This window comes from Manacus candei, unplaced genomic scaffold, assembly GCF_025592945.1.
Source record: "Manacus candei isolate 608988 ecotype Guabito, Panama unplaced genomic scaffold, ASM2559294v1 h1tg000010l, whole genome shotgun sequence".
In the NCBI taxonomy this organism is placed as follows: Eukaryota; Metazoa; Chordata; class Aves; order Passeriformes; family Pipridae; genus Manacus; species Manacus candei.
This window is the reverse complement of record NW_026138058.1, coordinates 8,922,796-8,935,113: the sequence shown is the minus strand read 5'-3', so window position 1 is coordinate 8,935,113 and position 12,318 is coordinate 8,922,796. Positions and strand designations below refer to the sequence as shown.

General features: G+C 43.8%; 1 protein-coding gene across 1 annotated transcript; it reads right to left on the bottom strand.

The window, feature by feature from the left end:
- Nucleotides 1-5,526: 5,526 nt before the first annotated feature.
- Nucleotides 5,527-8,014, bottom strand: LOC127466575 (uncharacterized). The gene has a single exon (XM_051777485.1). The coding sequence runs from the start codon at nucleotides 7,758-7,760 to the stop codon at nucleotides 5,598-5,600; it is 2,163 nt and encodes a 720-aa protein (XP_051633445.1). The 5' UTR covers nucleotides 7,761-8,014; the 3' UTR covers nucleotides 5,527-5,597.
- Between the last annotated feature and the right edge of the window lie 4,304 nt (nucleotides 8,015-12,318).

The following is a 12,318-nucleotide window of genomic DNA, read 5'->3' as shown; positions in this document are numbered from 1 at the left end:
TATAATAAGTATTAAATTCTTGCCAATCATAGTTTTTAAATGTTAAAAAACAACACTGTGGCCACTTATAGGGAGCAGATAGGAAGTAATTTACAGAACTTGAGTTTATGAAATGTTGAATTTTCAACAGTAGGAAAGTGGAAAGCATTATGGAAGGGAAGACAGGGTATCAAAGAAAGGTGGAAGAACTCTTCAGGTCAGAAAGGAGTTCACACACATCTCTCATAATGGGAATCACAGAGCTGAGAGAAAAGGGAGGGAGGAAAAAACAGCAGAAGGAATCACACCCATATACACAAATAAGTGAAGCAGTAACTGAGAGGCTGCAGGTTACTGTTTTGTAACCTTTGAGAAATACAAAACATAACCACACAACTGTGTGTAATTCTGCACAAAAAGGAAATTTTGCTTTTGTGCAAGGCAACAAATGTGGTGGATATTTACCTAGCTTTCTGTGTGTGACAGTACATGAACCCAGTGCAACTAGAGTTGTCTAATTTTATTACATATATATTGTAGACCTTTACTGAAGCATGTGCTATTTGCCTAATAGATGTAGACAGCTGCAATCTCAGTTACTACAAATTCATATTACTGTTCTATCCTGTTATTATGTCCAAACATGAATTAGAGGCCACCCTAAGCCTTAGCAAACCCAGCTACGAGCAGCTGACATTCTTTTCTCGTTGAGAAGGAAAAATGAGTCAAAGCCTTCTCGCTTTTGCAGTAAATTATTTTCCCCTAAACATGGAAAAGACAGATGAAAGCACCTTTTCCACCTTGTATCTCCTATTCTTCTGAAGTATCAAATAAATATGCTTTCCTTTTTTCCTTTAGATACGGCTGCCACTTCATATTTGAGAAGTGAGGTTTCTCTTTCTTCCTTGACTAAAAACTGTTCTCCAATGAGCAAGCAAAGAAACAATTCAATCAGGATAAAGAGCGTGCTTTATATTTTTTTTAAGTTTTTTATTTGTTACTTTTCTACTGATAATGTTCTAAATCTGGAATAAAAAAAAAAAATCCAAAAAAACTAATGAACAGAAAGGATTTTATGAATAGGAGCACTAAAAGAAAATTTGTTTATTAGGAAGTCACCTAAACTAGAATACTCCATTACACTTTTACACCTTAAGAGAAATCTCTAGGGTGTGGAGTATTTTTTGAGTAATGAATAATGGATCCAAAAAGAACCTGGAATTCTTGGCTACTCATTCTAGCTCTGATGAGTGTACAGCTTGCCTTTCTCAAAAATTTCTTCTTTATAAATAAAGCACAAGTGCAAATATATATAAATAATTTTTCAGTTATATTGTGTTAAATTATTAATTTCTCATCTATTTGCATGACCTATATAATGTCCTCACTGAAATACAAGAAGGCAAAGGAAATCTTTAATTTAGGTGATTCTTCTAACAACCTACTATTTACACAGTGATCTCAGCTGCAAGAAACAAACCCTTCTTTTAGTTTAATACTCAAAGTTTAAACCCACAATCGGATTTAGTGGTGGGTGAAAAGTTCTTTATTGAACTAAGGGAACTTATGTTTTACATATTTATCTGCCTCTTTTCCCATGATAACCACGGACCCATTTTATCCATTAATACTGCCAAAGTGCAGGTATCACTCACGAACACCCACGAATGAAGAACGAAATTACACATGTATAAAAAGTAATACTGCATTCTGATGGCACTTGGGAGAGCAGCATCAATGTGAGGTCTCCCCAGAATTTACACAACATCACTGAGTACCGATCTGCTATCTAACTGAAACACCTGAACAACTGAGCAAGTTTTATTTGACACGGTCATCCCTTCTGATTAATCTCTGTTAAACAAAACATGAGACAACAGTGTTTGGTGCAATGTGATTTGAGTATCTGATTCTGACCTATTCTATAGAATCTGTCAAACTGTTACTTTTGCTTTTTCTCAAGTTCTCTTTTTAACTCTGGTTTTTGTAGTTGAAGTTAGTGTATTTAAAATTTAAAGCTATTTTATGACTATTTAGATTTTCTACAGTGTGTAAAAGCTCTTTATGATCCACTTAAGAGCTCCAGTGAGCTTTGCTTGGATATTTCCATCCATTTACCCATGTATTGGCATGAACACCAAAATGCCAAAATGTATTTACTGAGAGGAACTTGTTATCTTTTACTGATGCACACAAAATGATAGAAACTTAGAATGCCAGAAGACACCACCAGAATAATTTCATTTCCATGTTTACGAGCTAAACCTAGAAGCATGGCTCTCTTCCCTCTCACGTGCTACACAGCTAATATATCCCAAGTATAATCTCAGCTCTTCAATTTACCAGCAGCTGTGGTCACTTCAGAGCAAAATAAATAATTTCAGAAGTGCCATACACAAAGTCAATGGGCTATTTAAAAAATGCTGCAAGTACAGAGGTAAGGACCTAGACACATATACAGAACTGAGCAATGAAAATACCTCCTCTGAATTAAGGTTACATCATAAAAGCTTAGATCTGTAGAGACATATTGATAACAAAGCTTAGCAAGAATATAGGGCATTGCATGAAATTACATCAACACTGGCATAGCAGATATCTATATTGGATTGGTGTTAACTGATTTTGAGGTTATACATAACAGACATAACCCTTCTACATATTCATTGTCAAAAAACATTATTCCTGCTCCAGACAAATACATCCAAAATGTTTTGCACAGCTCACTTTACTGAGTTTCAACAGGGAACAGAGTACCTTTACAGCAGAAATTATCAAAATGTCATTTTGCTTTCACCAAAGCTATTTGCCTTTAGTTTTCATCAAAAAAGGGAGATTGTTTATTGCACATTTTGCATCACCTGAAAAACCTTGCAAATTACATCCAGAGAGCTTGTTTCATGCATGTAATTATTTTCTTTATTCTGCAAGAAAAGGAAATAGTTTACAACATCCATAGTAAAAGGATAAGGTAGGAAAGGGTTCTTCTTGCCCTTCTTGAAGATAGGAGTGACATTTGCTTTCCTCCAGTACTTGGGCACTTCCCATAGTTGTTGTGATGTACCAAAGATTGTTGAAAGAGGCCTCACAGCTGCCAGCTCCCTCAGCACTGAATGGGTGCATCCCACCAGGGTCCATGGCCGTCATTATTTCCATTTTGCTTAAGTATTCCTCCTCCACCAATGCCAAATCCCTTCTAACCTCAGCCATGCCATGATTCTGTGTTCTCTCCAAAAAGCCAGAGAGGCTCTTTAAGTCATAAGAGCACTACATTCAGAGAAGGAAACAGATCATGATTGTGTAGTAAAGGCCATGGTAAAAGGAGATAAGGAAGCAGAGACAGTGATCAATATTACTGAAGATACAGTGGGGAATGCAAATACTGGAGAGGTTCTGCTTTTTATGAGATTGTTGAAGATGGCTGTTAGTCCTCCTGCAGGAGGAGGTTCAGTCTACTGTTCACAGTTTATAGCAATTTACTAGTACAGAACTCAAGATACAATCCTTTACTGAATGGAGAACTCTGTAGAGCCAGAGGGGACACTGCAAGCAGATGCTACTGCTCTGACAAAAGAAGCAGGTCAAGAAACTGATCAAGCAACAGTTCAAGGACCACTTTTGGAGAAAAGAACAGGATGAAAAGTGAAAACTGTGAGGGATAAAGGAAATAAAAAAACTTGCCACGTGAAAAGCACAGTTGAGGAGTTCAGAAGTATAGTGAGAGAAAATGACCCTGAGAAAACTATCATAACTCAGTGACTGCTGCACAGGTGACTACAGCCTTTTGTGTAGCTGATAAGCAGTGAGACAGAGAGTGAGAAAAAGAAAAAAATCAATGAGGAGTCCAAGTGTAGAGATGGTCTATGAAGGAAAAGCGGTGAACACAATGAGACCTCCCAGTAAGAAAAAGCAAAAGAAGAAACACTGGAAACCATTGCAGTCTACAGCTTCCTCACGAGGGGAAGCAGAGGGCGGGCACTGATCTCTCCTCTCTGGTGACCAGTGACATGATCTGAGGGAATAGCATGAAGCTATGTCAGGAGAGGTTTAGATTGGATATTAGGAAAAGGTTCTTCGCCCAGAGGGTGGTTAGGCACTGGAACAGCCTCCACAGGGAAGTGGGCACTGCACCAAGCCTGTGAGAGTTCAAGAAATTTTTAGACAATAGCTGGCAAGCAGGTTTCGAGGCACTGCTGGAGAATATTTTGTTATTGCATGGCAGTTCACAGGAAGAATAGCTCTGGGTAACCAAGAACACACAGCTTCCCAGAGGAAACAAAGATGGAATGGATGAATTTTGGTGCAGTAACTGTAAAATGGCATCATGTTCAGCACATAAAGCAGGAGGAGGGAGGAGGACATGCAGTGATGGTGTTTGTCTTCCCAAGTAACCATTACGCATGATGGAGTCCTGCTTTCCTGGGAATGGCTGAACACCTACCTGGCCATGGGAAGCAGTGAACGACTTCCTTGTTCTGTTTTCCTCATGTGCACAGCTTTTGCTTTGCCTATTAAACTGTCTTTATCTGTACCCAGGAGTTTTCCAACTTCTATTCTTGCAATTCTCTCCCCCTTGCCCCTGACAGAGGAATGGGACGACAGCTGCGTGGCATTTGGTTGCTGCCTGTGGTTAAACCACAACACTGCCCCATCCGCTGCCGCTGGCACTTGCCCACAGTGCCAGATCCCTCTTTGCTTCCCAAGTCTGCCATGCCTCTGGAAGCTGGTGAACCTGGACAGCTGCTGCACTGGTGCTCCTCAAAAACACCTCTGTGGGAGCCTCATCCCATAGATGCAGGAAGGAGCTGTAGTTGTTGTCCCTTCAGAGCAGTGTACAAGGGCTGCAGAAGACAACCTTCTCACTGCTCCAAGAAGACCAGGATCCATCACCACATGGAATGTGCGGTGCCATCAACTGTTCTCTTCAGTGAGAAAGAGAGGAAAGGGAGTGGGAAGAGAAAGTGGAAAAGAGAGAGAGGAAAGGAAGAAGGGAAGGAGGGAGAGAGGGGGGGAGGAATCATTCCATAAGCCAGATACTTCCTGACTTTGAGAGTCAGCCAAGGGCTCAGCTAAGAAGTGTCTTCTGTGAAGCACATTTCTGCATGCAGGTGTAGCTCTTCAGGGAGCATCAAGGCCACTTTTTCTTTTGTCAGAGCTAATCTGCTCCGAGTGCTGTGACCAGCCACAGTGCTCTGGTTATCCCTACAAAGTGGTGTTTGGATTCAGAGAAGCTAGGCTCTGAAGCCCCAGTTCCCTGTACCCTGGAAGGGCCATTGTCCTTTCAGTGACTTGGCCTGTCATGACTGGCTAGGGGAGGAGCTGTCCCTACTGTTCTCTTGGACACAGAGAAAGGCATTGCAGAGAGCAGCATGTTCATTCTGTCTGCACACACCATCAGCCTTTATTTGTCACGTTCTCCTATGTAAATGCACTGCTCCCTTTTCATTCAGCACCTCTTCATTTGTTGTGGTTGCAGCAAGATTTCCTGCAGAAGGCACTACTGACAGGACCCTGGGGGTCTGCAGAGCCTTGGACTGTGGAGGGTCATGAGGTCAGGGACAGGACCCAGGATAAGGGGGAGAAGGTAGCACCAGCAACTCTTTCAGGGAAATAGCAATTTATTTCCTTTCTCTTGAATAAATACTTGCTGGAGCCCTGCTAGTGCTGCTACCAGAGCGGCTCCTTACACAGCTGTGGGAGTCCTGGTGGGCAGGAGCCCTTCTCTTCCGGGGGTGTTGGGACCCCCCATGTGAGCAGACCCTGCCTTGGCTGGAAGTGGAGGCTCTGCAGTTGCTGCCCTGGGCAGAAGAACCTGCTACCTCTACCTCCCCCAGCTCCTCCTGCAGCTGCACTTGCTCTGCAGACAAGGACACAGAGAGGGGACAGCCAGTATCCCTGCAGGAGGTGGCTTGTGAGGTGCTGGGTTGGTTCTCTGTATCAGAGCCAGCAAGGCTGCTCGCAGGGGCCATAGAGGAGGCAGGACTTTCCCTCCAGAAGCTACTGGAGCTGGCTGCAGGGCTATTGGTCTCCCTGCCAGCGTGGAATCTCAGTAGTCTCTGGGCCTCTGTGCTGCACCTGTACATGATGACATTGATAAGGCCATAGACCAGCGGTGCTGTATATCCCTCAAGGACAGGCTGCAGCATCTGGAACAAGACCTTCCCATCCAGACCACAGAGGCACAGGACCTGCAGGATGCAGCCTTCTGCATTCTTTGCCAGCCACCACTGGGACCCATATATCGCTTCCAGTCTTTGACATAGCCAGGGCAGCACAGGGTCCAGAAGATGCTTTTGTCCTTGGAAAAGTTCTGCCCAGACCTCAGGCAGGAGGCCACCCACAGCCTCTGGCCATCCAGCTCTCTGCTGAGCTGGGGACAGTGTCCCATGTGGAAAAGATGGTGGGAATGGAGCAGGGCCATGGGGACTGTTTTCAGCCATGTGGCTGGGAGCTGTTCCTGCCTGGCTGCAGACCTCTGGTAACTCTCTGGAGGGAGTGACAAGACACTGTAGATAGTCATCTTCTTCACGTACAGAAAACCTGACAATCAATATCGTTCTGCTGCAGACTGGGCACACTGGTTTCCTGTCTGTCCAATGCATGATGCAGCCCAGGCAGAACTGGTGGCCACAGGGCATCGCATAAGCAGCATCCTCGTGACCATCATGGCAGATGGGGCAGCTCCACTCTGTCTCTGTGGGCCTGTCTGTACTCCATGAAGAGTGCTGGGGCCTGGAGGCCCTCCCTTCTGGGAGGTGCTGGGGCCTTCTGGGTGAGTGTTCCCAGCCCTGACAAGGAGTAGCAGGATTGCAGCTGCTCTTGTGGGAAGAGGAACTTGCCACCACTGCCTCCCCCTGCTCCTCCTGGGGCTGCACCTGCTCTGTAGGGATGGGCACAGATGGATGGATGATTTGGAGGGCACAGAGGGCAGCTTCTGTTGTGCTGGGTTGGTCCTCCATGTCGGAGCCTGTAGGGCTGCTGGCAGGGCTTGGGGGCCAAGTGGGAGTGCCTCCTTGGGAGCTGGTGGAGCAGGAGCTGGCCTCAGGGCTGTTGTCCTCCTCCCCAGCAGCATGGGAGTGCAGCAGCCTCTGGGCCTCCTCGCTGCACTGACCCACAATGATGCTGATGATGCCATCAACCAGCTGTTTTGTACATTGCTCAAGGAGAGGCTGCAGCATCTGGAGCATGACCTCCTCGTCTGGACCCCAGAGGCACAGGATGTACAAGATGCTCTTCTCTGCTCTCACTGCCAGCCACCATCGGGACCCAAATATTGCCTCCAGCCTCTGGCGCAGCCAGGGCAGCACAGGGTCAAGGAGATGCTCCTTTTTTTTGAAGAGTTGTGCCCAGACCTTGGGCAGGAGGCCAGCCACGGCCCCAGTCCCTGCAGCCCCCTGCTCAGCTGGGGAGAGTGTCCACTGTGGAGAAGAGGGAGGGGACCCTGCAGGGCGATGGCAGCTGCTTCCATCCAGGAGGCCAAGAGCTCCTTCTGCTTGGCTGCTGCCCTCTGGTGATTCTTCAGGGAGTGTGATGACACACTCCAGATACTTTTGTTCCTGCAGAGAAAACCTGACAGACTCTATCAGTCTTCTGCACAGTGGGCACTCTGGTTTCTTCTCGGCCCAACGCAGGATGCAGCCCATGCAGAATTTGTGGCCACAGGGTATCACATAAGAGACACCCTCTTGCTCATCATGGCAGATGGGGCAGCTCCACTCTGTCCCCATGGCCCTGTCTGTTCTCCTTGGCAACTCAAGGAGTCCTGAGAAGCTGCTCCCCATCACTGACACTACCAAAGGCTTTCACACACTGCAATGAAATGGTGAAAACATGGTCCCTTGCTGTCCTGGGGAGCCCCTGCAGGGCTGGAGGAACAGTGGCAATGGCTCTGCAACTGGCACCGGGAGCTGATGATGGCAGGCCCCAACACACCCCCTGGCACCAGGAGAAGCCTCTCTCAGCCCTGCAGATTTCACAGACATGCTTGGCAGAAGTTCAGATGCAGGTAGATTGAATCAGGTTCTGCCTGTACCCAAAGCAGTGATAGATGTGAAGTCACAATCTACTCCTGGTGACATCACAGTCCACTGCCAGGTGACAGTACCTGGTGATATCACAGTGGGACACCCAGCGCTGGGGCACTCACACCAACACAGCATGTCAGAGGCCACCTTCCGTGTGTGTCCTGGCTGACCTTCAAACATACTCCAAAACCCATCCAAAAAATTAATTGTTTTTTCCTCTTTTTTTTCCCTGTTATTAGTACATAACCTCTTTCGGTGACCCTTTTAAAATATTTTTCTTGCTTAATGAGAGAATGCCACAAGGGCAAGCACGTATTAATATTAAAGAACCAATTAAAAAAAAATCAAAATCATATTCATCATATTATCTATCATCTTTTTCCCTTTCTGGCAGTTGCACCAGGACTGAGCAGTAACTGAGGGAGAGGTAAATGTGGCAGTGGGAGATCACAACCACCGACTCAGCTGAAAATCTTTCCAACTCTTTTGTGCAGAAATTCTCTCCAGGCTTCAGCCCAAGTTTTCTGAATTCTTCAAAATTCACTAAATTGTCTGCTTTGGGCAATTTAGTTTGTATTTTTTTCTATCCAAATTCTGGCAATTACCACATTGTGGTGCTTCTGGCCCCTCTGCAATCTCCAGGAGAGACTAAGACAACAGCAGGAGCAGCCACAGTGGGTGGTGAGGGTAGTATATGCCCAGGGAAGCGAACAACTGAGGCACTTTGATGAACTACGGCAAGTAAAGCAGCATCAGGAATTCCAAGAGTTGGAAACTCACTGGCTGTTTTTCTTATATTAATTGTCCCATTATAGTTCGTCTTTCAGGGTGAATCTCTGGCTATTGTTGTGGTTTCACTGGTTAGAAAAAAATACTCTGTTTGTGACAGTTACAGGTTTTTTAGCTTATTTTAAAAGTAACTTGCTGTGTGTTTGTTCATATTTTGTTTTGTGCATGTTTGGAATACAGGTCTTCTGGTTATATGTGTATTATAGCTCAAAAGACACTTAGGGACAGCAAGAGAAGTTGAAGGAAGAACACTTACACAGAGCAAAGGTCTGAGACTTTAAAGACTTGCTTTTCATAAAAGACAGTGACTACTGGGTTGGAAACAGGAAGGACTGATTGATTTATTTGCATTTACATGGCGCCCCTGGAGTGAGGTTGTATTTTCTGATGCTGTCCCGAGCACCTGCTGCGTTGTTGTGGAAAGGCACTATGTTATTTAAGCGTTTTGTTTCTCTCGCGTCTTTTTCTCCCCAGGTATTGACCTAAAACTGAGTGAGGCAGAGCAGCAGAGGCAACGCCAGGAGGAGCTGGAGCATTTGCATAAGGAAGAGGGCCAGGAAAGATTGTGTCGCCTTTTTCCAATCCAGGAAGAACTGCTGCAGTTTAAGAAGCAGATTGATCTCAATTATAGACACAAAGACTTGCTGAGAACAGATCTTTCTGCGTGTGGTAATCGAGGCAACCAAACCTATGGACTGGCGTCAGGACTCATTCCCACCATGAGTGAGTTGGAGGCTCTAGAGTTGTTCTTAACTTTGGTTGTCATTCCTTCATAAAGCTTCCAGTAGTTTTTTTCAAAGGCAGCTTGTTATGAGGCTGTTAAATAAGATGTCACAGAAACATTTTTAGATATTCATCCTATAAAACAGCTAATTTAAAAGAAGAACTTTTTTTCTATGGCACTTCAGCTGTTCTCTTGAAAATGGTTTATAAAAATGTATGAGGATTTCTACAGGATAAAGATTCAAATTAAAATACTGTAAACTCTTGATGCTGTAAAGTTCCTTTTTGAGACAGCCATGGAAACAGGGTGGTTCATAAATTGTTAAATACTGAACATCTTATGATTCTCCCATACCCATAAGCTTTTTTACAGTAAATAGGTTTCCTTGAAATTTTTTTCCCCTATGTAAAGTAGGGGAGACAAGTCTTTAAAAATAAAACCCTATGATAAAGATAATTCTCTGTTCCAGCTTATCACAGCTGTCTTTCTGCAGAGGACGCAGTCTAGGCGTGTTATTAAGTTCTGGTTTTCAAGATCTTATAAGATTTAGTAACAGACTAACATTATTTACAAATAAGACCAACGTTTTGTACAAATAAAGGAGATGGAGATAATTTCACCAAAGAGGACAAAATGTTCAGTTGGCTCCCAGATTTTCTGAAGATTAATGCTTCAAAGACTCCTTGCTCTTGCTCTTGGGCCACAAACAGTGGAATAAAAGATTAATGGTATGTTACACCCCAAGTTTCTTCATAGAGAGGTTTCCCTACTCAAGTAGATGTCCCAATACTGTACGAGCACTGTAGAGAATGTGAAGGTTGGTGTCCTGAATGCAGCAAGAAATGATGTGGATCTTTGTTTCCTTCAGCATTGCTGAAGAGTATTCTAAAATTGAAAATGTACAAAATACACCAGTAGACAATGAGAAAGGGTATATAGAATTGTTACAGTGACAATTAAATGCTGTTTATTTCTTTCATGAATAATGAATCAAAGAGAAAACAGAATGCCATTTTAAGTCAGGGAAAATATTAAGTTGGCCCAAAGCAGTTTATTTACATTTGGCTTTTTTATCTGAATACTCACCAAAGAGTCAGTTACTTCTTTTGTACCAAGTTTCTCATGCTTTATTTTTTTTTTTTTTACTTCTCCTACTTTTAATCACCGAGCTTGCAAACCTATCATGTCCAGGAAAACAACTCCCATCAAATTAAAGGCATGTTTGCTCTCTCTTTTTTCCAGGGGAAGCCAGTTGCTCACACCTACTGTTTGAGCTTGTTTCCTGGTCAGCCAGACCCACTTTGAGGGCAGTGATGGTTAAAAAAAATAATTATAATTAAAAATACCTTCTGGTTACAGCCTCTACCTTCAGTTTTCCTGAGTATTGTATAATTATATAGTTATATTTGGATAGCTCCCAAATATTTTGGGGAAGACCCTGGAGTTGGTGGCTGCAGTAAGTAGCTTTTATTTAGATGGGGATTTGAGCAACCTGGTCTAGTGGAAGGTGTCTCTGCCCAGGCAGGGGTATTGGAGCTAGATGAGCTAATTTAAGGTCCTTTCCAGCCCAAACCATTCCATAATTCTGGAGTCTCAGTGGCTGTGGCAAAACGTGGTAATTCAAGTAGAACTTCAGAGCTTGGACTTTGTGCTGAATAGGGGCCACATGCAGAGAGTAAGACTGGTTGCCTGCAGTAATTAGGCACAATTAATAGAGTTTGCTCAGAAGGCATTTTGCACATACAGAATGGTTAGCAGCAATGACTAATTTTGGATATAAACCTAGAATTAAAAAACAAACAAACAAAAAAAACCCGCAGTGCACTTAAACCAACACCGTAGAAGACTTTGTAAGATGTGAAAAACCTGATTTTCTTGTTTTGTTGAAAAAATAGAGTGTAATTGTTAAAGAGCAGAAAGCCAGCTTTGATTTGATAGTGGAAATATCACAGGACTCAAGCAAACGGCTGTGTAAAGTCAGGGCTTTTTTTAAAAAAAAGTGTTAATTGTATGAATTAATCATGGTTTACAGACAGAAAACTGTGAAAGCTTTGCTTAAATGAGGTCTTATCAGTGGTATGTTTCTGCAGCAGCCTGCTTTTCTTTTGAAGTAAACTACTATCTGGGCATATTAAGTGATACATTTAAAAAAAATAATTTAATTGCATTTAATTAGCTAACAATGGTCACATGATGAGTAACTGCATTTTCTCTAGTGAATTCATAAAGTCAGTAAATGCTAATTTGTTACTTGTCACCACACAATTCCCTTTTCATATAGAGATTTTTGACCTTGGAGTTTCAGGGGCACCAATGGAATTGCTTTTGGTCCCTCTGGGTGTCTCTGTGTTCAGCAGTGGTGCTCAGTCCGCCTGTAGCACAGCAGCAGGGGCAAAAGCCTCTCAGCTCTTCACGTGAGACAAGCTGCCATCAATCCTCAGCCCTCTCTTTTTATGTGGGAGAAAAAAACTGCTTTCAGAGTGAGAGCTGAGGGAAGGATGCTTCCAAACTTTGGAACGGTTGGGATTTTGCTGGTTTCCTAAGCCTGCCTTCCTGGAGCCTGCCCACCACCTGAGCTATTTGGTCTCTGCCTCACAGCTCCCAATTCTGAAGGGACTCTCCCATTTTGGCCCACTGATTTCCTCCTAGCACCACCTTCCAAGTTGTCCCACAAGCCCTTGGAAGTTTCTTTTCATTCTTTCTCTACATCAATACTAGGCAGTTCTCTGTGGCTCACAGATACGCCCAGGGAAGCTGCCAGAGGTGTGTCACAGGCCCGAGAGGCTTCTTGGACATGCCAGA